Source organism: Haliotis rubra, unplaced genomic scaffold (assembly GCF_003918875.1).
Source record: "Haliotis rubra isolate DU_JTF1 unplaced genomic scaffold, ASM391887v1 Scf652, whole genome shotgun sequence".
Lineage (NCBI taxonomy): Eukaryota > Metazoa > Mollusca > Gastropoda > Lepetellida > Haliotidae > Haliotis > Haliotis rubra.
Genome location: NW_025767360.1, coordinates 532312 through 559797, shown reverse-complemented (window position 1 = coordinate 559797; position 27486 = coordinate 532312). Strand labels below are relative to the sequence as shown.

Genomic DNA, 27486 nt, shown 5'->3' with positions numbered 1-27486 from the left:
GTGACGGGATCGGGTTGCCAGCTGTGTGGGCCAGTGCTCATAATATCAATCACTTTATTGTCTTATCCAGATTCGATCATTTACAAACCACTGTCATATGCTGAATGCGGTTATAAACAATAAACAAATCCTGCTGTTTTTTTCACGATGTCATTTCTTAATTGCTTGAAGCGTCGTAAAATTACATTGCCAACCCTTAGTGCTTGTCAAGCTAGACATATAAGTCAGCTGTTACTACTAACATTGTACAGTAAGTACAACATGATAATGTATGTTTATGGTATGCTTCTGCTGTACCACACATGACACCAAAGTACGTTAGGAACAATTTTATATTTATATTCCGAAGGTGCTGAAGCGTCACTAAAAGTGACCACAGACATATTCTATCACTTTAGCGGGCAATAGCTGAGCTTCACAATGTTCTTGACAGCGACAGTCAGTGTCAGTGCGTGGAATTCCACTCATATTTATGGTGCATCAGCTTAATGGGAAAACCAAAGTGGAGTAGATCTAAAAATGGTAAATAAATATTCACCGGTGGCAAAAGAAACCTCGAAAATTCGAAGGCGTCATGGCTTCCAAAGATCGAAATATGGATTTCTTGCTCAGCGCAAGAACATTTTTTGTATGCATAAACGGCAAACATGAAATATATTTCCATGCGTGTGATATCGAATGATCCTGTTTAAAGGGATGGACATGTGTATGAATTACGTGATGTTAATGACAGCTTTCTGTACAACGAACGGACTCAAAGGCACCATCAACTTAGTTCGCAATATATAGATATATATCAAGTCACGGGAAGAAAAACAGCCCACGGCTTTCGCGCGTTAGTCACAAACATAGCTGACTGTATTTGTTTTCGTTTGCGATTTCTGTTCTATCGCGTTCTGTACTCGTGATGATCCAGGTTAGAATTGGCCTTCAGCAACCCATGCTTGTCGTAAGTGGTGACTAACGGGATCGGGTGGTCAGGCTCCCATGAGGCGAATAAAAGGATAGGTCACTTCGTGCTGGTGTCATTTCACCCAAAAGGCGTTTTGTCAATGACTTGTTTTTCTGGTCCGACTTTTGACAGGCCGCCTTGAACTGGTTTAAATGTTTCTGGGTGTGTGGGTAGATAAAACACACAAACACACACATTTATACGAACAACTATGCATAGGGTGCTATGATTTTGCCTGTTCTTTGCGACTGCTTGAATAAACCCGTCCAGAAATGAACTCAACGATATATGCTTGCGTGCGTGCGTTTGTATGTCATATGTTACACAATTAATACCACTGAGTAATAGAGTAAATTTATATACCAACGGAAAAAAGTAATTGCTCCATATAAGGTTCAATGGTGTATTGAATGGTGTATGCCACCGGGACGAATTGGGTTCCAATTCTTCCATTTGCGCTAATGAAGGGTCGTCACGTCAGCATCATAATGCCCGCCTCCATATTGCACGTCTTGCAACAGCATTTTAAGTGAGCACTACCATGACCGGCTATTTGTCAAGACCTCTCTAAAATGGATACCCGTGAAGTTCCGGATTAGAATTGGTCTTCAGTAACCCATGCTTGTCGTAAGAGGCGACTGACGGGATCGTGTGGTCAGGCTCGCTGACTTGGTTGACACATGCCATCGGTTCCCAATTGCGTAGATCGATGCTCATGATGTTAATCACTGGATTGTTTGTTCCAAACTCGATTATTTACAGACCGCCGCAATACAGCTGGAATATTACCGATTGCCGCATTAAACAACAACCCATACGTAAAAGGGAGGTGTTCAGCCGACGAGTAGACTGGCCGAAGTGTCGTAAAAGTTCAATGCAAATATCAAATGCTCGTAAACCCCTTAAAAGGGTATAACAATTTATTGATCATATCCTAGATGTCAGTAACTTACCACGGAATATACTCCCATTCTCATACAAACGAAAACAAAGAACGTTGGGGCTAAATTGAAATATATGTGCTAAAGAAATGAAGCGTCCGTAAAAGTACCGTTGACACACCATTCCTCTGACAGGGAGTAGGTACATTGGACAGGATTGCCGAGTTGTGAGCGTTGGTGACGAGCAGCTTTGAAGAGTAATTCAGCTTGTATCACCAGTGTAATCTGACTGTGGGAGACAATCCCGATGTTCAATTTTCAGAAGTTGGACGAAAACCGACGAGGTGACGGTTCTGACAACCTTTGATTCACTTACGATGAGAAGAATGAAAAGTTATTAGCTGAACACATACTCTCCCAAAAAAGAAACGCATCATGAAAATAGCAATTTCATGTAGCAATGAACTAAAACATGATTCATTTTACAAAAAGTTTTGCTCTGTTTATGCGTCCTATGGTGTTTATGTTTTGAAACATCACAACAAAACGCACCATCCGTAAAATACCCGTATTTAACAGCATGATTTTCAATTTCGGCGTGTAGTGTCACAGAATACACAATTCACATGCAATGCACGTGAAAGTTGGGGATCAGATAGTCTCAATGATGGGTATAAAAGGTTGATCGCTGTCTGTCAATTCTTCACTGTATTTGGAATATTGTTGACGAACGCAAAATGCCACGTCTAAGTGAAGCCAACCGTTAAATCGCCATTGGTTTGCGTGCAGCTGCCCGACGCATGAATGTTCACCAAAACACCAATTCACGGCTCTGGGAGAGATATCGCCCGCAGAATGCGGTAGCAGATGCCCCTCGTAGTAGGCGACCTCGAGCGACCACTGCGGCGCAGGTTCGCTACATCCAGGTACATTACCTGCGTCATCGAACAGCTACGGCGACCAGTACCGCTCGACAAATACCCGGATTGAGGAGGCTTTCTGCACAGACCGTCAGGAACAGGTTGAGAGAGTCTGGTTTACGTGCCAGAAGACCTTATTTTGGCCCTGTGCTTCGACAACAACATCGTCGACATCGCGTTCAATGGTGCACCAACGTTCAGGCCTGGAACCTACCGAATTGGCGTAGAATCTGGTTCAGTGAAGAATCACGATTTCTATTGGAACTATGCGATGGAAGAATGCGGGTGTACAGACGTCGACGTGAACGTTTCGCCGACGCTTGCGTTCCCCAGGACGACAGATTCGGCCGGGGCAGTGTTATAATGTGGGGAGCGATCACCTGCCGTAGGAGAAGTGATTTGGTGATGATCCAGGGCAACCTGACAGCTCAACGGTACTGTGACGAAATCCTACGCCCACACCTCCTTCCAATCATTGATCGCCAGAGGGAGTTGTTTCAACAGGACAATGCCAGGCCCCACACAGCACGTCACACTAGAGACTTCCTCCAGAACCACAACATCAATGTGCTCCCCGGGCCCTCAAGATCACCGGTCTTAAACCCGATCGAACATCTGTGGGATGCCCTGCACAGACGGATGCGACGCCGTAACCCTCAGCCCCAGACACTTCAGCAACTCGCACAGGCACTACAGGCAGCGTGGGCTTCGATTGGGCAACACGAGATTCTGAGACTTATTCGTTCGATGCCGAGGCGATGCCGTGCAGTTCTGGATGCCCACGGTATTGACTTCAGCGCCACCATACGTCTCCATGTGACACTCAAACTGACTTTCCTCAAGTTGGTGCCAAAGCCGGATAAGTCTGCATTCCCAGTGTGCAATTTCGCTCTATTTCATTGACTCATAAAGCCTACAAGAAGTTTCAAAATAAACATAAAAATACAGTTGAAATTCCTATATGCGTTTCTTTTTTGGGAGAGTATATTTGGCTAAAATACTAGCCTACCGATACTGCTTATGTTCAACAATTATGTATGCAAAGGTTGTTAATAATGTGGAAATGTTTCTAAGGGACGAAATATGAATGCCTGGATCGCAAATATTTGAGGATTTTGTAAAATATATTATCAGGCAGCAAATTTGAAATTCATTTTTCACCCGTTTCAGTTATCTTCTCTGAAATTCTGTAAACTTGTGCACATGCATGCACAGTATGGCATTAATGACAGTTCACATAGTGTTCTACATGTTTTGATGTACAATGTCGCACCGTCGGGATTTTGAGATGGTCCCCAGCCTCCTATGCTTAATGGTCAGATTCGTAGACGTAGTCTATCTATATCTTGTCATCTTCATACGTTGCTCATGTCACGCCGAATACCCGGGTTCCATTCCCCACATGGGTACAGTGTGTGAAGCCCATTTCTGGTGTCCCTTGCCGTGATATTGCTGGAATATTGCTAAAAGCGGCGTAGAACCAAACTCACTCGCTCACTCGTTGTCATGATATCATTTGCTGGTCTAATACACCACATACTGCTGGAATAATGCTGGTGTGAATACTATAAGTTGTTCACTGGTCTCGAGGGGGGACCCGTGACGGTCCGGGCTAGAATGAACCTTCAGTAACCCATGCTTGTCGTAAGAGGCGACTAACGGGATCGGGTGGTCAGGCTCGCTGGCTTGGTTGACACATGTCATCGGTTCCCAATTGCACAGATCGATGCTCATGCTGTTGATGACTGGATTGTCTGGTCCAGACTCGATTATTTACAGACCGCCGCTATATAGCTGGAATATTGCTGAGTTCGGCGTAAAGCTAAACTCACTCACTCATACATCCTTTTTGTGGGTCTCATTATGTAGTTTGTCGTAGTTATATGTGGAAATATTTTTGAATCGTTGAATATTGTAGGGTTTGTACTCGCCATATTGCCACAGTGTTTGTTGATAGTTTACCGCCGTACTCAGATTTATTCCAGCTGTTGACGGTGGCGTGGAAACATCGAATCTGGACTAGACAATCCAGTGATTTAGATCAGGGAAATCAGTATACGCAACTGGGATACAATGACATGTATCAACCAGGTTTACGAGCAGTGGATATCGTTAGCCAATCCTTACAAGTCCGAGTTGGCGAAGATCAATTCTAAGCCGACTCTATTCCAATGGAGAGTGGATAAACGCACGCAAAGAACAGTGTTGACAGTGTAACTACAAATCCCTTGATAATACCTAGCTCAGGTGTCACTACCTGGTAACAGCTTGAATATTCAATAATTCACCTGAGTTTATCCAGCAAACCAGCCAATACATATCTCCCGGGGAGAGCGACCTTCTCTTGCAGCAAGATGCTGAAACATGAGAGTATTTCAAAAAGTTATCAACACGGGCGCCATTGTATTCCGTTGGTTCTGACATGTGTGACAAGCTGTAAATTGTAAATAATTACCCCAACTCCTTCACAGACATGTTTGAACGGACGTAACGTTAGCCTTGGTAAATATCCTACGAGCATGTTCTGGCGTGTAGTGTCTCCAACTGTACAACTGACGTGAACGAAGTGGAACTGTAGTCATACACTGGTTTATTTTTACGGATTGGAAGTGTGCTTAGTTGTTGAATTTGCAAAATAAAACCAAATGTTAGGTACGCACATGTGTGCAAATGTGCGTGTGCGTGTGCTTTTTCTCACCCCCTGCTATTACATGGCAACGATCAATAGCTCCTAATACTCACCCAATAGCACGGGTGATGTATCATTTACATATGATGTACATCTCTGTTGTGTTTAGATACTGGTCATTGTCGCTGATTGTCAAGAAGCCAAGGACTGCATGCTTGACGAAACGGCCAACTTGTGAGGCTTGTGAATGCATAATGAGAAAGTGATCCAATGTAACATGTGTTATATTTAGGATAACACTTTCTGAGCAAAGAAGATATTCTAGTACATTTTGGGGTGAGGTTGCAGGAGAGAAAAATTGGTAGTCAGATTGTTTGGCATCGGCAACACACATGCAACTACGTACGGTGAGGTAGTGTGTCAGTGCACTCAGTCGTCAGGACATTTAGTCATTTCGATTCCCATCAGCTTAAGTATGAGGGAAACAAATTACTAGAGACACCGGTCGTGAAACTGAATACCTGTTGCCTCGAAAAAGGATACCCAATCACGTCACCGAGGTATATAACTTGTTTGAGTGGCATTTTAGAAGTTGAGACGTACAATATATAACAAGTTTTATGGATAACAACTTCTTTATTTTGGTGAGTGCGACGTTTCGATACAGATTCTTGTACCGTTGTCAAGCATTGGTACATAGGTGAAACATCCCGACCCATCAACACCCGAGTCAAAGAACATCGCACCTCTGTTGCTAATTCCGACACCAAATCAACTATCTCTGACCACATCAAAGCCAACCCCAATCATCAAATAGAGTGGTCCGACATCACCATTCTCGCCAACAACCAAACGGACTTCACTAAACGCAAGCTCACAGAAGCCATTCACATCAAACGCCACAAGCCTACCATCAACCGTGACCAAGGATACTTCATTCCATCTGCTTATGATCCACTCCTCCACCAAGCCCAGTCTATTGTATAAACATCGCATCCATTGTATAAACATCTCATTGTAACTACATCTCTGGCTTCCATTCACTATCCTTTATGTACTTACTGGCTTCATCAGCTTACTGCTTAGCCAATCATGGCAATTATGTTGTTTCCTTTGTCTATTATGTTGTTTCATTGTTATATACAGTATATATATGCAGCTCCTACACTTCATGTATCACTCTTGCTTGACAACGGTACAAGAATCTGTATCGAAACGTCGCACTCACCAAAATAAAGAAGTTGTTATCCATAAAACTTGTTATATATTGACCGAGGTATATAGCCAGAGCAATGTTGTCACCGGCGCCATGAACCGACTTTTACTTCATTTATGCAGATACACAATTAAAAGTGATATACTAGTATATACTAAACAAAAAACAACTTAACATGTGTTTCTTTTATTCCCAAAACATGCCCCCATATGACAAAATGTGATGCGAGGGGATACATCTGGTTTATGAACTTACACTAACACAGGCTGCATGAGCTGAATACTCCCCAGGGAGTTGGGTTGGTTAACACAATGCCAGAAAAAAAAAGACATCCGTTGATCAAGGGAACGCTCCAGGGCCTTGAACATGTACTAGTTGCGCTGATATGTGTGCTATATAAATATTTTATAATAATCGATCAACTTCCTGGACGCAACACTAGGCGTGACGTTCACAAAAGAGCGTGCTGTATGCACCCCACGTGGTTCACCACAGTAGACAAGGGCAGATGCGTCAGATTGGTATTCGTCCATATCAACTGCATTGTGCGACCCATGTTCAATATAATTCATTTCTCCTAATGTGAAGTTACCTCTTCTGTTCAGTAATATCTGAACAACACAGGACCATGCTGTTTGTATCTGATTGCAACACCGAGTAGTCGATCACATTCTCAAGAAAGAAAAGAAACAAGTTAAAACGTTTTTTAATCCTTTGAGGTTTAAACTGCAAAAAGTAGACTGATATTTAAAACGGTCCGTGTACTAACGCTATTTGTCTACTAGATGTACTAATGTATTATCAGTTGTTAAGTCCATGTACTAACGCTATTTGTCTACTATTGGTGTACTAGAGATACAATACGACGAGTAGTTGCGCTATTGGTCGGATACTTCATGTCGAAATGCGTAGTACATTGCAGTGATAATTCTTAACACACGCTCTCATAACGATTCAAAAGACACCTAAGATTGAACAAGCAGACTTATGCAAATAGCCTCCTCCTGACGAGCAAAGGAACACGGATGTAAGCGATACGCCACTCTTCCTTGTCAAACTGATCTCATCGCGTCAAACATGACATTAGATGTCATAAACAACTTGTCTCGTAGGTTTTTAAACTGTTCAAAATAAACGTAGTTGTTCTTTCAATGTGTACGGCCACACATAGACGGAAACACGTGATCCGGAATATTGAGTCTGTGTGAGACGGGTGTCTGAGGTTTGATAATACATTCCATTAACTACCAAGGCCAATTCAATTTCTGTATTCAGCATAAAGGCGAACGGTCAATATGACACAAATTAGTCATGAATCGATATACGAGAACCAACATTGAAGGAATAATATATTGACGTCTACTTCCGGGTTGTACATTACGCGCCCCTCTCATTGGTTGAAATAGGAGAGAACTGTGCACTGTTGCCAAAAATGTCGATTTAAGTTAATTAAAGGTCGAAATGAGTAGTTTTAATGACGGGGTTTCATTTATAACGATGCCAATAAATTATTTATGTATTTGTACCCCCGTAGAGTATATGTGATCTTTAACGGCTGGGGTGCTTGGCACTGGTGACGTCAAGGATACAACCGTGTACCTTTTCAATTTTGCTGGGTCGTGATCTGTGTCATCGATATCCCAGCCTTCTAACAATTAGCTGCACCTTACTGTGTGCATTAGACGTATCAGACGTTATGGTCGGAGTTCGAATCCCGAGTTAATATACTCTTCCCAAAAAAAAATTGACATAGGACAAATTTGAATTTTAGGAAAATATTTGACACAAACCAATCCATGCTGAATCCCAGCATGTTGGGGAATGGTTGCCGACGACAAAACGTTTGAAAAAAGAAACGTTTAACAAAACGTAATGTTGCACTCACGTCTGTAGGGAATCGCTAAAACGCACCCTACATGAAATGCACGTGCATCATGAAATTGTGTATCACCCTGAGCTGAAGCATATGACTGTAGGCTTTAAAAAGCCACATCAATGGTACTCCACATGCATTGCTTTAAGCCACTATAGACGACAAGAGAATGAAAAGACTGACAGACACAACGCCATCGGCCGTTTACAAGGACGGACATCGCAGCATGATATGGCAAGGCACTACAGCGTGTCCGGACAGACCATCTCAAACCTATGGACCTGATACAACAATGCTAGGAGTGTTAATGACAGACCCAGGTCAGGTCGACCTGGAGTTACCACCCCCGCCCAGGATGGCTACATCCGGTTGAGACATTTTCGTTGAAACACCACGGCCGCATCATCCACAACAATCCAAATCCCTTGACTGCTCCGAATCTCCGACCAGACAGTGCGCAATTGGCTATGGAAAACCAGACTTTTTGCCAGAAGACAAGTTCAATGTCACGTCGTTCCCTACATCAACGTGATCTTTGGAGCATGACAATGCTCGCACATGTTTGACATGTCTTCTTCCAGCAAAACAATGTTGAGTTTTACGTTGGCCTTCTCGATCACCGGATTTGTCCCCCATTGAACATCCATGGGGTACTCTTGATCGCCGCTTGCGCCAGCGTAATCCGCCACCTCAGACACTACAAGAACTGCACACAGCACTTCAGCAAGTGTATCAAAACATTCCTCAAGACAGCATTCGGCATCTCCTTTCTTCTATGGGTCACCGCTGCCAAGCTGTTATCGATGCTCATGGTGGTCACACCAAATACTGACACTTTACTCTGACCAATTGGCTTTGATAGCCCTCTGTGGTTTTACCGAACACTTTCTGGATAATCATGTTTTGGAACTTTGTAAAGAGGTGTTTCAGTGTAACTGGCCAATGATGTCAGTTATAGTTTATAGTAAACTCTAAAACAGCATGTGAAGTTTCTTTTTTGAAGAGTATATTTCAAGGTACACCAGGACTTATTTTCGAGAATGTCATCAAAGTCGTAACATCTGCATTTCTGTCGTATGTCCTTTCATTGAGCTGATATGTTGACATATAGCTGAAACTTTGTCCAAACACACGTCTTCACACATTCAATTACATGTGTACATTAAATCCCGTTGTGATTCCGTGACCCTTCAGAATTGGTCTTCAGCAACCCATCCTTATCGTAGGAGGCGACTAACGGATCAGAGTCGCTACTTGGTTGACACACGTCATCGTATCCCAATTGTGTAGATCGATGCTCATGATGTTGATCACTGCATTGTCTGAGCCAGAGTAGATTATTTACAGACCGACGCTAAATAGCTGTAATGTTGATGAGTGCGGCGTTAAACAACAACCAAATCAAAAAACAAAACAAACCTTTCAATAAGCTAATATATACATAACAGTCATATAACAGTATCTTTGTACAAACACACGTCTCAACACACTCAATTACATCTATACATTTTATCCCGCAGCTGTCATTCCGTGACCCTTCGTGACAATGTGTGACCCTTCGTGACAATGTGTGACCCTTCGTGACAATGTGTGACCCAGCTGACTGTATCATGAAACAGGTCTGTGTAATAGTTCACCAAAGGACATCATGATTTCGAAATCAACTGACCGATTTGTTTTGACTTGATGACATTATCACCGTTTACAATAAAACGTAAACTGACGGAAGAAAGAATGGACACCTCTGGAAATTAATTTAAAAAAAAGTTTGTTGCCCCCCCAGCAAAAAAAAATAACAAACAAACAAACAAACAAAAACAAAACAAAAACAAAAAAACAAAACAAAAACAAACAACCAAACAAAAAAAAGAGCCAAAAATAAGCAAACAAAACAACAAAAAACAAAACAAACCCATCAAGTAAGCAAAAAACAAGCCAAAATACAAACAAAAAACTAACAAACAGAAAACATAACATAAATAAAAAACAACTAAAACAACAAAACCAACAACAGCAACATAAAACAAATAAAAACAACAACAACCATGCACACAAACAAAACACACAGAAAAACAAACAAACAAGAAATAAAAACAAACAAATAACAAATGCAGTACATGTTATTTACATGATGCAGGGGTAAGCTTGCTTTTTGCTTTTTGAAGACCTATTCTACCCCGGATCTTCATGGGTCTCTAGCAATATAAAGGTGGGGGACACCACAGATAGGCCTCACACATTGTTACAATGTGGAGAATCTTCGGCGTGACGAGCGAACGCTTTGACCGCTAGGCTACCCCATCGCCCCTTTGAGTCAGGTAGTCGAATGGCGAATTTTGTGACGTTTCTGTAAATTCTCCCAACGCTTCAAATATTCTTGGGATACACAATACGAGTATAATAAAGCGACACCCTTTCCATATCCATAAGAAATCTCTGCTAAAAGCACTCACTAGATTGCAGGAATCTGAACTGCAAGTGTTTATGAATCATCAGCAGTTGCTCTCGAAAGGTGACCCTATCCTGCCACACGGTGCAACCGTCACAAACACATGCAAAGACAGAAAGGGGCATTGCATCGGTGATATTGTTTGTCACAGGTACGGCAAATTTTCAAGTGTCCTCCACATGTCTACCATTAAACGTTTTGAAAACTTTATTAAGGCCTTAAGTGTTGTAAACGTGATCGAACAACTTCTAAACAAAAGTCGTATGATGCTCTTTGAAATCGTAGTGAAAAGAGCTTGTTCCATTATACAATAAAAGGCTGGACCTAATGGGTTATTACATATGACGGGAGAGCTGGATCTTGAGAAGTAGATAGTTTTTGTCAGTTTTCAACTCGCTTTGTCAGTAACCGACGCCAAGGAAACAAACAAACGCCTTGACTAACGCTGTTTTAGTACGAGTTACCTTGTCCCACAATTTCCTAGAGATTTTGAGTGGGTTATTTGATCTATATCATGACGCTACCGAGGGTGTCAGGTGCGTTTCAGTAGATTGATACCCGGATTTGGGAGGCGATACCACGGGGTACACGCCCATGTAGGGAGGGAGTGACACTGAGTGGTTGTGATATATAACGTGACATTTTGATGCAACACCACACTTACCAAGAGACAGGTAGCAGGCAACTTCGTCAAACAACTGCAACTTCGGGCACGACAGACTCTTCTCAGTAGGTAGGTGTTAACACATTCTACATTGTGTTGCATAAAAAGTTTATTTTCTAAAATGATCTCAAGCTAGTGTAGTATATTTTGTCATAATATAGTTATACTGTCCTTCGATGACGAGTTTCAAGAAAGTATAACTATATTCGTTAACAGCCATCTTCGTCAAATAACTGCAGTTTCGGGTACAACAAAATCTTCAACATGTAGGTGTCAACGCATGTGGTATAGGGGGACAAATCCATTCTATATTGTGTTATGGTATAATAATTTGATATTTTAAAATGATCTGAAGCTAGTGTAGTATATTTTGTCATAATATAGTTGTTTTACTGTCCTTCGATGACAGGTTTCAAGAAAGTATAACCATATTCGTTGACAGCCAGCTTCGTTGAATAACTACAACTGCGGGCACTACAGACTCTTCTCAATAGGAAGGTAGGTGTTAACACAAACTTGTGTATCTAGATTGTGTCACTTGCTCACCTACTCCAGTGTTTCACTATATAGGGCCTGTAAATCTCGCTAGGCGCTACTTCCGGTACTAAGCTGGTTCCTGGCTCCCTTTGCGCGCGCGAACTTGCGATATGCGGGACGGGGCCCAGCTTACTTCCGATTCCAGATTTCCGGTGACAAGCGTATATCGGAGAACCAGTTCTGGTTCCGAATTGCGCAACCCCCAAATACTCTACTAGACCGGATCAAGTGTACAACTTTGCCTGGCTGTCACAGCTGTTGACAGTCGTAATAGTTGACTAATTTGGGGATGGTTAGATCGGGAATTTGTTATTCCTGCAAGGATTATCGGTTCCTTATTGTCAACTGACAATCATGCGACCATTTGAAAAGGTATGAAACGTCGTTTGTCACCAGAAGTACTAAGGTTTCGCGAAGTGCCGTAACCTACTTTCGGGCTCTATACAAGCATTAATAATGGTCGCCAGTATGTTGGCTTAATTGTGGTTGATGGCGATCGATAGCCCAATTCTATACTGTGTTCAATAATAATTTAGCATTTGAAAACGTTGTCTGTTTCTGTCGTCAGGACATGGCTGAAATGTTGCCAATGTGACGAAAAAGCTCAGTCACTCAGCCGAACAGCAGTCTCATACAGAAATACATACAATTTGCATATGGCACAGATTTATAACGTTCGGCTTCTTGAAAATCCCGAGTTGTTCTATCAATTTCTAATAACTGTAGAGTCACTGGCTTGTGTATGACTAATTGAAAAAATTGCTTTTAAATTGTTTTCAGCCCACATTCAACAAGATTACGGTGGTCTTACTACACTGATCCTCGAAGGTTTATGTACACTTGTACGATATGGATTGTTTTCGTCTCACATTCATCAGACATACTATGAATTTAGAGAAACATCACTGGATACGTCATTCGACTCACGGACGCAAACACGTTTTGTTTTCAGTCTCATCATGAATGTGGACAGAGTGAACTGGTTCGCGGTGATTGTCCTCGCTCTCGGTGTTCATGCAGTGTCTGGCCAGAGTAAGATTGAGATATATATTCAGTACATCACCTCATCAATTTCAATATAATAATTTGCACGGTGTTGTCTGGTCCAGACTTGATTACAAACATAATACCGTCATAAGAGGAGGTTTACTTTACGTGGCGTTAAGCCAGCTAAGAAATATTGCAGAAGTCGATTTTCGAATCAGGTGCTTTTCAGAATAAACAATGTCGATTTGGCCACTTAAAACTTATAAAACGTTTTAAATGAAAATTGAACTAATGTTTGGAAACCCTTTTGAACACATACTTCTGTTTCAGACTGCGCGCACCTGTTGGATGTCGTAGCCGTTGTAGATGGCTCTGACAGCATCTTAGATGACGAATTTATCCTTCTGAAGGATTCCCTTATTCAGTTGACAAACTGGCTGAACCTTGGAGAGGAAGGTCAAATGTTTGGTGCCGTGGTGTACAGTTCGTCTGTATCTGACGTAGCACACCTCAGCACCAACCGGTCCCAGCTGCAGATCCAGATAAACCAGTTTGAACAACCCCAGGAAGGGACAAGCACGCACCTTGGAATCGCCAAAATGACCGAGATTATGAGGAATGAGAGTCGTCCTGGCGTTCCCAAAGTAGGCATCGTCATCACCGACGGACGGTCACGTTATCCCGAGAGAACTGCTCAGGAAGCTACAGCTGCTAAGGCGATCGGCATTGAGATGTTTGCAATTGAAATCGGTTCAAGTATCAGAATATCAGAACTGAGAGACATTGCCTCATCTAACGCCAATGTCAAGAATATCAGCGCTTTTAGTGAACTCAACAATATTACCCTCAGTCTGGTACAGAAGGTCTGCAAAGGTAGAGACAAACATAGTGGAGATAATAAAACATAAGGGAAATAAATAAAACGTAAGGGAGGGAATAAAACATAAGGGAGGAATGAAACATATGGGGTATAATAAAACATAAGGCAGGGAATAAAACATAAGGGAGGAATGAAACATAAGGGAAATAAATAAAAGGGAGGAATAAAACATAAGGGAAATAAATAAAACGTAAGGGAGGAGTGAAACATAAGAGAGAGAATAAAACATAAGGGAGAGAATAAAACATAAGGCAGGGAATAAAACATAAGGGAGGAATGAAACATAAGAGAGAGAATAAAACATAAGGGAGGAATGAAACATAAGGGAAATAAGTAAAACGTAAGGGAGGAATGAAACATAAGAGGGAAAATAAAACGTAAGGGAGGAATGAAACATAAGGCAGGGACTAAAGCATAAGGGAGGAATGAAACATAAGAAAGAAAATAAAACGTAAGGGAGGGAATAAAACATAAGGGGAATAAATAAAACGTAAGGGAGGAATGAAACATAAGAGAGAGAGTAAAACGTAAGGGAGGAATGAAACATAAGGGAGGGAATAAAACATAAGGGAGGGAATAAAACAAAAGGGAGGAATGAAACATAAGGGAGAGAATAAAACATAAGGGAGAGAATGAAACATAAGGGAAATAAATAAAACGTAAGGGGGGAATGAAACATAAGAGAGGGAATAAAGGAATGAATGATAAGAGAGAGAATAAAACATAAGGGAGGGAATAAAACATAAGGGAGGAATGAAACATAAGAGAGAATAAAACATAAGGGAGGGAATAAAACAAGGGAAATAAATAAAACATAAGGGAGGAATGAAACATAAGAAAGAGAATAAAACGTAAGGAAGGGAATAAAACATAAGGGGAATAAATAAAACATAAGAGAAGAATGAAACATAAGAGAGAGAATAAAACATAAGGGAGGGAATAAAACATAAGGGAGGAATGAAACATAAGGGAGAGAATAAAACATAAGGGAGGGAATAAAACATAAGGAAATCAATAAAACGTAAGGGAGGAATGAAACAAGAGAGAGAATAAAACATAAGGGAGGGAATAAAACATAAGGGAGGGATGAAACATAAGGGAGAGAATAAAACATAAGGGAGGGAATAAAACATAAGGGAGGGAATACAATGTAAAGTAGATATATGTAAATGTATTTATTACACTTAAGCGTATATATCTACTCCGTCATCATCTGATGAAATTCTCTCCCGACCACTTCTAAATGTCGTTGAAGTTTGTTTTTTTTAAATATTGATTATTTACATGCCGCTGTCCTGTTGCCTGGAACCCGTGAAGATCCGGGTTAGAATTGGTCTTGAACAACCCATGCTGTCGTGAGGCGCGATTTACTGGATCGGGAGTTTAGACACATAAATAAAAGAAATAAAACAAAAGGGAGTGAATAGAACGAAGGGGAGATAATAAAACACTAGGGACATTATGAAAAATGGAAGTGGGAATAAAACATAAAGGGAGGTAATAAAACATAGGAGAGAGAATAAAACATAAGAGGATACTGTCCATGTTTGAAGTGACCAGTATGACATTGTTTTGTATATATTTTCAATAAACGTAATGCAAAATGTTCCAATATCTATGTTACGGTCATGAGACATGGCAATTGTCTGCCCTCTCGAGAAGATGAAACACGATGTCTCAAAAATGTCCTTATAGCCACACATCTTTAGTTAGAACCGGTAATCTCACGGTACTAAAGTTGACACTTCTTTATAAATTCTCAAATAGGTGCCGCTCTATAAGTAAGCAAGTTATCGTAGCAATTAACATGAAAATCGAAGCCAAACATTCATCAAACATTTTGTATATCTAAATTAAACCAAAGATGATGAACTTTTGTGTCAATCTAAATTTAGGTTCGCCTTCATATCCACCTTTAATCTTTTGCCTGCCTTTACATATGTCATATCTTGTATATCGGTTATTAGAACTAATTCTTTACGTACTGATTTTGAAATATCCTTCCCTCTATCAGTTATTAGAGTCAGTCTTCAGGACATTTCTGTATTTCATCGATTCACTCATATAAATGTCACCAGTTTCAGCAAAGAATCGAGATTGATAGTCTTTGGCGTTGATGTTTTGAGTTGAACCATGTCAATCTGATATTGAGCAAAACTAAATTAATCCTTTAACTTTTGTACTCTTTGGGATATAAACATAGAGTGATCAATCTGGACTAGTGGATTAAAATGCCAAACATCTTTTTCTAAATGTATATATGGATTTGAACATATTTGTGTTTATGCTACCTTGATATCTGTATCTTCTGTTCTTATGACAACAGTTGACGGAAACTGGACCGAGTGGACGGACACTACCGGTGTGTGTTCTGTATCCTGTGGAGGAGGCTCTAGAACCATCAACAGAACCAGGACCAGCACCAACCCAGCACCCAGAAACGGCGGACGGGACTGTGTAGGATCACCTTCAGATCAATACACAGAGGTTTGCAACACCAATGGCTGCCCAGGTATGGCATAGTCGTATATCTAAAACAGTTGCTGTTGGCAGTATAAAACTTGGAAAGTTAATACTGAAAAATAAAAAACCCCCAAAGATATCACCCATAGATGGAAAAACGTAGAAAAGGCGTTTGTTAGAGATACATACACATTATATACAGGTACAAATAATTACATGCACATATACATTCTGACTTAGCTGTTCTTTTTACACAAAGTTGACGGAAACTGGACTGAATGGGCGGTTACTGAGGGAGTGTGTTCAGCATCTTGTGGAGGAGGCTCCAGAACCATCTCCAGGAGCAGAACCTGCACCAACCCTTCTCCTAGCAACGGTGGAGAGAACTGTGTAGGATCACGTACAGATCGATACACAGAGATCTGCAACACCAATCGATGTCTAGGTACGTTTCGTCATATGCTAAAGTGTTAACGCCGTAGATGGTAGTCTTTGAGAAACAATATTCCAGGTACACTAGCATATGTCTATATGACAGACAATATGTACTTGTAGTACGTGTAAAATAACACACCACAACATAATACAAATCGCTACAAAGGTATTACAGAAACAGTACAAAAGAGAAATCTCAGTACACATTCAGAGGCAGTATGATACCGAAAAAGGAAATGATTTTATAAGATGGTAATATTCACCTCATTGCAACAATGGTGAATTTTCCAAAATAGGCCCAGGCTGAGTGTCAAGGGTCAGTATAATCTCCACACAATTGTGATCTTGTAAGTTGAGATATAATGTGAGATGATAGGCAAGGGTTGGCTCGCCTTATACCCCAAAGAAAGAAGACTTCAGAACATTCTCCAACTGCCTGAGTCACTATAAAGGAAAGGCCCATAGGGCTGTTGTGCGTGTAATACCTTCCAGAACTCTGTCTCAGTATACACAAGTCTAAATATATCACACCGCCGTCCACCATTGTACAATTTCATAGTTTCTGCCACTCAAAAATATGTCCCAAACTTCATTATATTTTACACAAAACAAAGTAATGAACATAAATATGCATCTTTCTTTGACAGTTTCAGCTGCATTCATCATGGTGTTCCTCAACAGCTAACAGATTACACAAGTTTGATCATGTCTAGTTCGCTTATCATCGATTAGTTCTAGTTGATAGGGGCTGGTCAAACTGGATCATTACCTCAAGCCAGTGTTCAGCATCTTGTGGAGGTGGATCTAGAACTGTCACAAGTACTAGAACCTGCACCAGTCCTGCTCCAAGAGACGGCGGTGCTGACTATGTAGGCTCCTCCACAGTCACATACGCAGAAACCTGCAACACAGAAGGATGCAATGGAAAAATCTTAGTCTATTCCCAACTTGGAGGCATAGACATACATGCATAGACTAAAATGTCACTTATGTCAGATTTTTTACAGACTCATTCTGTTATGGAGGCAAAATTGTTTGTGAATTACAGGTTAATGTGATACCATCACTTTGCGTCCAAGAGGTGGCTGTGGGTGGGGGCCTTCCGATCAGTACCTGGCGCACTGTTGTTCATCCCAACAGAAGTAAAGACATTATTTGTATTGTTTTAGATCCATGCAGTGGTTGCTGGTATGTCAACGGTATTGGATACATCCCTGACCCCAGCGACTGTGCCCGGTTCATACAGTGCCAAGAACCCAGACCCGGCAAAACTGCTATTTTCCATAGAATGCAATGTAGTCCTGGACTGTACTGGAACCAACAGCATCTGGTGTGTGATTGGCCGGCCAATGTCATCTTAGTATAACAGTGAGTAAGTGAGTTTGGTTTTACGCCGCTTTTAGCAATATTCCAGAAATATCACGGTTGGGGACACCAGAAATGGGCTTCACACATTGTACCCATGTGAGGAATCGAACCCGTGTCTTCGTCGTGACAAGCGAACTTGTAACCACTAGGTTACCCCACCACCCCATAGTATAACAAGGTACGCCGACTCAATATGTTTCTTCAAGTACCTCAGTGTCTGTTCGGATCATACGTACCAAATACAAGAACATTAGTAATATTATATATCATATGATTTCTTATGAGTTGTTCATTCGACATTACCATGGGTTAAAGTTTAGGACCTGGGAAGTACAGTAATCGTACTTTAGTTCTACCTGATGGCGGGGCCAGAACAAGCCCTGAGACGTTGTACTAAACAATAAAATGAAGATGAAACCCAGAAAAGTCTCTATGTTCATCAAATAGCATCTTCTAAAATGCCAACCAAACACCGTCACAAATAGCAAGTCAATTTTTCACGTGACACAACACTGGGGTATATGGTTCAAAGTAAGGAATTGCGTGGGCCATAATATATGACATGTCCAAAGGCTTTTTGTTTCGCAAACCAAAGAAGTATTTCTTTCCATCACAGAGGAAACATTTGTTCCTTCGACTGCAGCACCATCAACAGCTGCTCCGCTGACATCCCTTCCCTCGTCGTTGTGCGACGGCTCCAAGAAGGCAAAGCCAGGAAATACAGCTCAGTATCAGGAACTGATACATGGAAACTGGATCACCAGATTCTGTGCTCCAGGAACTGTGTACTCTACGACCAGTTGTAGCTGCATCACCGGTCAGAATGCCGCGTCCCCAGGTATGTCTGCATCGCTTCTCATTGGGGTCATTTGCTACTTTCCTACACATAGACAAACATGGTGCTGCAATTCTTACAGTAAATACATAATTTATTCAAAGGCACAATTTCACACATTTTCGACAAAACTTTGGCCTATATTATATATATATATATATATATATATATATTGGGATATATGCACTCAACATAGCTTCCTGTTGGTGCAATTTAAGACGTATTGTCCCTTACGACTTGCCTGAATATCGATAATTGAAACCTCGAGGCTAACAGCTTCCAAACAAAAAATACTTGCCATGGAATGTAAACAATTGCTCCTCACATCGAAAACTGTCGCACACGTTGTTGTCGATATTTGCCGAACTGTTTTCAGTCACAAGTTGTGCGTAGGATATTCGTAAAGAGAGCTCCAAGGGACATAACTTCGCTTGAAATAATGTTCAGCCGATACAGGGAACGAGATTCGATTTAATGCAACGTTGCATTAATTCATTCGAACTTTAAAATCTAATATTGTAATATAAATACGTACTTTTTGAAATAAATTATATGGTAGCTTCACTGAGGGCTGATAGTTAGTATTATTGAGAGAAATGCATAGTTATTTTTGTGGTGTGACATTATGCCTTTAACGTGATATCCTCACAACTGTAATTATATTTACGAAAGATGATACACATGCATCAAGTTATGGCAGTTTTGTCTGATGTGGATACAAAACAAAACGAAATGAACGTCTATTTCATTTTAGTCTGCCAGTCGGAGGTTTATCTTCCTTTCAACAGTGACGTGAACGACCATTCGACTAACCACCACTATGTACAAAACACTGGCGTTGTAACTACCCACAGTGTCCATGGCGTCTTCAGCAACAACACCCAACTCCGGATCCTCCGGTTCTCCAACATGCATTTCGGGAAGACCCTGATCATCTCATTTTCGTTCAAACGCACTCAGGCTACAAGCAGAGCTCAGGCTATCGTCACCAACGATGACTGCGGGCATGGCGGCAGCATCTACATCACCACTCAGCGGTCAACCGTGCAGTTTCGTGTTGTCAATAGCAACAACGTTACGCATGCTTTAAATGTATCGTACACAGTGGGTATTAAAAACATTTATCATACACTCCATCATATCGTGTTCATGAAGGAACGATACCTGCACCCTGCCCTAATGTTGTGATTATTTGGCCAAGGTCTTTAGCCTGGCATCCTACGCATTTGTTTGTGGACGTTGCTAGCCTATCTTGGGTAGTTGTGAGGGATGGGGGTACCTAGGTGGGGATGGGGGTACCTAGGCGGGGCTGGGGTTAAAGTTTCCCATGGCGTCTCAGTCCGAATTCGATTTGTCAAGGGTCACCTGTGAAGCACACTTCTAGTTTCCTGGCCTTACTGCAACATTGGTGCATGTCCAATGTCACCTGTGAAGCACACTTCTAGTTTCCTGGCCTTACTGCAACATTTGGTGCATGTCCAATGTCACCTGTGAAGCACACTTCTAGTTTCCTGGCCTTACTGCAACATTTGGTGCATGTCCAATGTCACCTGTGAAGCGCACTTCTATTTTCCTGGCCTTACTGCAACATTTGGTGCATAGCCAATGTCACCTGAGAAGCTGGAATGTAGATGAGTGGCTACTCCTGCCATCACATGCCTATATATCTCATTGAAAGTCGTTAGTCACTGTGAACCCCGTAAACAAAATGGACCATCGATATAGCCAATGGGTAGTTACGAATTGATATTATCCGTTTCGAATTGTGTTTTCATACTGAAGCCGTCGTCTTGGTAGCTGGGTGTTTTTCATGTCTTAGTCACCCTTGCCATTATCCTTATCCTTTGTGAGGGGTACGTTTCAGGCCACCACGTCCTTGAATGAGGTGAAGCTGATCGTCAAGGATGGACTGATGAAGGTTGAAGTCAATAACCGCAGATTACAGAGGACATTTGATGGTACGAACATTTGGAGTGGATCGTCTTCAGAATAATCCCTTTATCAAAATACTCTCTAACATAGTATGAAGCACATCGTTGAACCTCTTGCTACTAACATGTGATCGGGATGTAAACATGGGACCCCTGATCACCATTGTTAACTGTTGTGGTGTTTACAATATGTTTATTGATATTCACATTCCTGACAACTGAGTAAGTGAGTTAAAATTGTACATCGTAACCGCAATATTACAGCCATAAAGCGATCCTGACAATTGAACATTGTGCAGTACCCTCGTGGTATTATTAACTCACCGAGAAATATACAACATAATAGGCGCTCACATGTGAAAAGATACTCATTTGAAGCATTACTTTTGTTTTGTACAAAAGTAAACATCTCAATAAGGTAATTCTTTCCGTGAAGTGCCCATTCTTAATCTAGCCGTTGTCAGTTAGGTCTAGGATCAATAGGAACCGTCTATCTGTTTGTTCGTGAAAAACATCGATTACATAGAAAAATATAGGTGTCGGCCATTAATAATTTCTTGAATATTTTGCAGGTAACATCGGGAAAAGCCAGTGTGCACTGCAGGTCGGGTACGGTCATGGCCTGGACTTCTTCCACGGCGTCTTGGAAGAAGTATGCCGTTTACCTGTTCCTAATTATACATTTGTAATGATCTCTTCAGGTGTAAGATTTAATATATGATATTTAGCTTTTATTTGCTTAGCCGAAACATAAATAGATGTTATTGGCGTGAGCTGACGTATTAGAATTAACGCTTCTCAACAGATCACTTAGATCGACCGTGTGTTATGGGAGAAAATACAAAGTGACACTATCTGATGAACCAAACAAACGAGGACGAATATTAAATAATAATAATAATGGCCATCTATAACGCGCCTTTTCCACAAATTGTACATGCTCAAAGCGCTAACACATTATTACCCCGGATAGCCAAGCTGCCTGTTAGGCGCTAGAAGGTTATTAGTCACATGACTTGTCCCACCGGGTACCCACTTTCTACTGGGTGAACAGAGGCAGTTTTGAACAAACTCGCTTGCCTAAGGTGGGATCACATGATTCACATGTGCTTCGTTGTGGGGCAGGACACAAGTCCTAGAAACTCTCTCTTGAGTCAAGCTGCAAAACACAGTCACCTATTCAAGGACTGTCCGAGCTCAACGTTGCTTAATTTTAACTGATTTGTGACCTGAACTCTATGCACATGACCACACGCCAAGTAGTGCATCTTGCTTTTATGTTTCAGTTCAAAGTATACATCTGCGACCCAGAGAGCCTGTAGTTGAACATAGTGTTTCATCAAGACCCACCACGAAGTCAAATGCCGTTTTTAATATCAACTCGCAGTATTAAACAGTATGGCGCATTGTTTTGTTTCTGTCATATTTGGTATGAATATAGCTTGAAGAACCCATTGCAGATTGACGAGATACATACAACGTTATGTTCTTTAAGAGTATAATTATACTTATTTTAAAAACAAAAAATCGCTTTCCGTTTCAAGTTAGCCCGGGCAGTATGTTTTCGATAGGACAAGACACTGTGGGACAAGACACTGTAGCTCGCCTGAACTGAAAGTTCAACAAAGCATTACAGTCTGAATGTATGTTGTATACCAGTCTTTTGAAATCCCCTCAAAAAACAATGTGTAGATCTTTAATCAGTCGAATTTCCGGTTGTCTTGAAGTTAAAGTTTGATCTCTGCTTAATCCTTCTTTAGTCATAATTTACGGCTGTATCGAACTTCGTATAACTCGAAACATTTACAGGTGTACAGTCAATCGCCAGTGTGTAGATCTTTAATGTGCCTGTCTCAAAATACAAGCTTTGCCCCTGCTTGTTTAATGTTTTAGTTATCATTTTGCGGTTTTGTCGAAGCTCGGATAACTCGAAGCAATCTTCGACACAATGGTGTTTGACTGTATTTGCACCATGCATGACTGTACACATTGTTGATCATTTTGCGTAAGAAAGGACATATGTGTTGCTGAAGGGTTTCGAGAATATTGCGGTAATTTAACTTGCATGAAGAGTCTTGTCAGCTTCAATGTTATATATGATGAACTTCCCATCAATATATTCATACTCAATTATAGTAATAATCATGACACACGGTTGACTCATTGTTGTTTTCAAATTAGATGAAACAGAATTTCGATAAAACTGCATTTTTGATCACTGACGATAAGTAATTGATTTCACTAAAAACAAGAAACACAAAAGGTGATTTATATAACTGCTACTGATGTCAACTGCCTAGTGACAGCTGCTCTGAGCCTTAAACATGTTTGGGTAAAATAAAATGCTGCTTCTTTAAGTTATGAATGAATAAAATCTTTACTCACGTGTTCGTGTTTTTTTATATCACTTTAATTTTTATTCATTTGTAATTCTTGAAAGTAGGAAGAGTCTATTTCCTCAGTCTAATTTTAGAAATTACTTTGATGCCTACATGTTTGTTGGTGAGGCCGTTTTCCGTTCTTTTGCATAACCACTGTCAGCATATGTTTTTAAATTCAAGATTTGTAGTTTTACTCATATTTTAAAAATGTGGGCCAACTCACAAAAGTATCTACAGAGAAAAAGATGTGGGCCCACATTTCTGTTTCACTTTAATATCTACAGTTTAGTTGCTGATATCGTATGTAGAAAACGCTTTATATGCTTTTTAAAGGATAATGAAATTGCCCACCTTTCCTGTCGCAAATATTGGTTACTTCAACATCTGATGATGCTCTTGGATTCAATAATATTCGACTAGAATGTGGGTTACATCCGACACCCTCTAACAACCAGCTAGTAAGTGATCCATAATCAGTAATACTGACAAACACGTCTAACAATCGTAAAGGAACATGCTGCTATTCATATAGATGGAGATGACTCGCTAGATTATATAGTTTTAGTGATTATGTGACTAATGGAGGACGCAGTTTATCGTTTTCTCAGCGTCATGCGTTTCTGGATGCGAAACTAATCAGCATACCTCCAGTCTGTATCTTGGGCTAGCTCCCTTCGCAACTCTAACCACTGATAATGCGGATTCACCCATATTTGTTGTGCCTTTTTGTAGCTCACCTGGCCGGTTCTGGAATACCATACTGTCTAAACACCCAAAACATTGCACGCGGATCATATTCTCCGAAAACCCACAAATTGCACGCGGTTCTCACTCTCTAAAAACCCGAAACACTTCACGTGGATCATACTCTCCGAAACACTGCACGTGGCTCATACTTTCCGAAACCCGAAACACTGCACGTGGATCATAGTCTCCGAAACCCGAAACACTGCACGTGGATCATAGTCTCCAAACATCTGAAACATCGCACGTGGATCATACTCTCCGAATGCTTTAAACAATGCACGTAGATCATACTCTGCAAACACCTGAAACATCGCACGTGGATCATGCTCCCCGAACACTTGAAACAATGCTCGTGGATCATACTCTCCGAAAACCTGAAACATTGCACTTGGTTCAGACTCTTCAAACACCCCGAAACAGTGCACGTGGATCATACTCTCCGAAACCAGAAACATAACACGTGCATCACACACTCCAAACACCGGAAATATTGCACGAGGCTCATATTCTCCGAAAACCCGAAAATTGCACGTGGATCATACTCGGCGAACACCTGAAACATTGCACGTGGCTCATACTCTCCGAACACCTGAATTCTTGGACGTAGATCATACTCTCTGGATACCTTAAACATTGTACGTGTATCATACTCTCCAAAAACCTGAAACATTGCACGTGGAGCATATTCTCCAAAAAACCTGAAACATTGCACGTGGACCCTACTCTACAGTAACCTAAAACGAGGATCGTACTACCTTAGTGCGTGCGCGTGCGCGAGCGCGTGTGTGTGTGTGTGGTTGGTTACATTGTGATATCATTGCATATCCCCAGGCGTGCTTTCTTCCATGTGAAGTTTAAAGTGTCTGTAGCAATGCACTCATACGCACTGACAACATTGTATTGGTGTGTGGCAATCCTGAACAGTGACGCGCACGCGGAGGATAAGGGTTGAACTGTAGTATTTAGATACTGGGGTATGTGTACATTTGTGACAAACAAGAACATTAGAGTTATTGATTGACAGAAAATAGACTTGCATGTATTGAGTGTTTGAGCAAGACATGTCGCTACATGGTTGTGTGATACCTGCAGGTGTCGGGGGAGACGTTACCTGGACTGTAAGTATTATTGTTACTATTAGTTCAGTGCAGCAGAGGCTGGCCATACAGTAACTTCTTTGATGGAAAGGTCTTACACTTATCAATCTGAGTGAAGTCAATTTGTGAATAACACTGTTATAAACACAATCATGAGGTACTTGAGAGATATACAAATGAATCATCAACATGATCAGTTATAAAGAGATCTTTATGATTCTGAATGAGAAATTGGTCGTATATGGTTTTACACATACATGTCAATGAATCAAATATATTTACGCACTTCAGTTGATGACTGTTTATAACATTCACGAAATCAAAGACCCAAACACAATGTATCTCTTCATTATGTCGGCTTTCATAATGTGAGTCAGTATCCCGGTATCAGGGGTTGATGACTGTTTATTACATTCACGAAATCAAAGACCCAAACACAATGTATCTCTTCATTATGTAGGCTTTCATAATGTGAGTCAGTATCCCGCTATCAGGGGTTGATGACTGTTTATTACATTCACGAAATCAAAGACCCAAACACAATGTATCTCTTCATTATGTCGGCTTTCATAATGTGAGTCAGTACAACATTCAGATTACACATGTTGTTCCCAGGTATGAGATCTGCAGCATATGGGGAGATTATTTTTTGTCATACTGGCGTTCATTTATTTCGTGTGGGTGAGCTGTGATGTGCACATGGTATTATCTGATTTGAGAAATGTGATCTTTCTTGCACTTCTATAAGTCCTAATATTACTGAATTGTAATGCAAACAGTTTTGGCGTTAATCGTACACAGGTTATGAAAGAATACCGGCTTGTTGGTGGCTGGGAGAAATGAGTACTATAGGCCGCACGGTCTCAAATTACGTTTGTATGTAAAATAACATTCAAAGGTATCCAATAACAGTAATACAGTAAATTATGTTTATGACGAACACGCTTCTAACGAACAGACAGATTTAACTAACTTTGTTCTGTGCCTGACGTGTGCTGGATATTTAATCATGTTCAATTCATGGATATAACGGACAATCTTATAACGGGCTGACGGGTAAATCGATCTCACTTTGTGACCCAATGTGTCTTCATTCAACGAAAGTCTACTGGTTAAAGCGTTCGTTTGTCACGTCGGAGACCAGGGTTTGATTCCCCACATAGGTACAATGTGTGAAGCCCATTTCTGGTGCCCCCCGCCGTGATATTGCTGGAATATTGCTAAAAGCGGCGTATAACCATACTCACTCACTCGCTCTTTCATCTCGAAATGTTAATCTTTGCGCTGCTCACATCTCACCACCCAGAATAACAAGACGTCAGCAAGAACCTGAAAAGGAGCCCCATTGAGATCAGAGATTAAGAAAATCTAGGCTTGCTTTAGCTATAGCTTTGCATTGATAAAAATATTTTGCGGAAGGGGAAATACTGCGGTTTGGGGACTGCGAGATGGAAGGCTGTAGACGCCAATACAGGAATGCGATTTTCACTTGTCATGTGTGAGATGAACATAATGGTTCTTATTATCACTGTACCTAAGGTGATGCTGATTACCAGCATCCCAACATGGCGGCAGGTAAGATCGCTTGGTGATTAATCTCCTCGAATTAGCAGTCTTCCAATTATATACAATCAACATTATTTAGCACACTGATAAACTTTGATGGTGTGAATACACTGAATGCACTGGATTTGCTTATTAATGTCTATGTGTTGAAGAATAAGCATTTTTTAAATAGCGCGGGGATGTCGGTAACTCAAAGTCTGGATGTCGGTAACATGCAATGAATGATGCTTGTAACTTATACTGTCCTGCTTTAGTCGGTAAACAAATATTGTCGATTTATGTTTAAATACGAAGGCGATACTAATATCAGTTCGTACGTTTTACACATATGTGTACTGCTGCTACATTAACAGTTGGAACGACTTTTTCTGTGCGCCGGAAAGTTGTTGCTTGTCTTGGAGCAGGGTGTGTTTAATCACAATATTTATGTGGCGTTTCTTTGAACTTGAACGGATTTAGATGTGTGTACCCATTGTCCATTACACTGAGAGCTTTTTCTCTGTCCTTCCTCAAGTCGGACATTTGACATGTTGATTTCGTTGCAATAGTACATTTTACATCGTGCATTTATTGGGTAGGGATGAATATTTAAAGCTTGTTTGCGTGCGAGTACATAGTGCATATAAAACAAAGCATTGGACTTGAAATAAAATGAGGCGAATGTGACGTTCATAT

At 40.9% G+C, this 27486-nt stretch overlaps 1 protein-coding gene and 1 long non-coding RNA gene across 2 annotated transcripts in view; one reads left to right on the top strand and one right to left on the bottom strand.

The window, feature by feature from the left end:
- The window catches only part of LOC124257217, a 62979-nt gene extending 39573 nt beyond the window's left edge, over positions 1–23406 (top strand). Inside the window, exon 12 of the mRNA XM_046691232.1 lies at positions 22307–23406. Coding sequence (XP_046547188.1) covers positions 22307–22342 — 36 coding nt within the window. The 3' untranslated portion in view covers positions 22343–23406. The remainder of the gene's footprint in view (positions 1–22306) is intronic.
- Positions 20265–20947, bottom strand: LOC124257226. The gene is made up of 3 exons (XR_006893209.1): positions 20702–20947; positions 20516–20639; positions 20265–20454 (listed from the first exon to the last, which is right to left on the bottom strand). It is a non-coding gene; the product is annotated as an uncharacterized LOC124257226 (long non-coding RNA).
- Positions 23407–27486: the final 4080 nt, after the last annotated feature.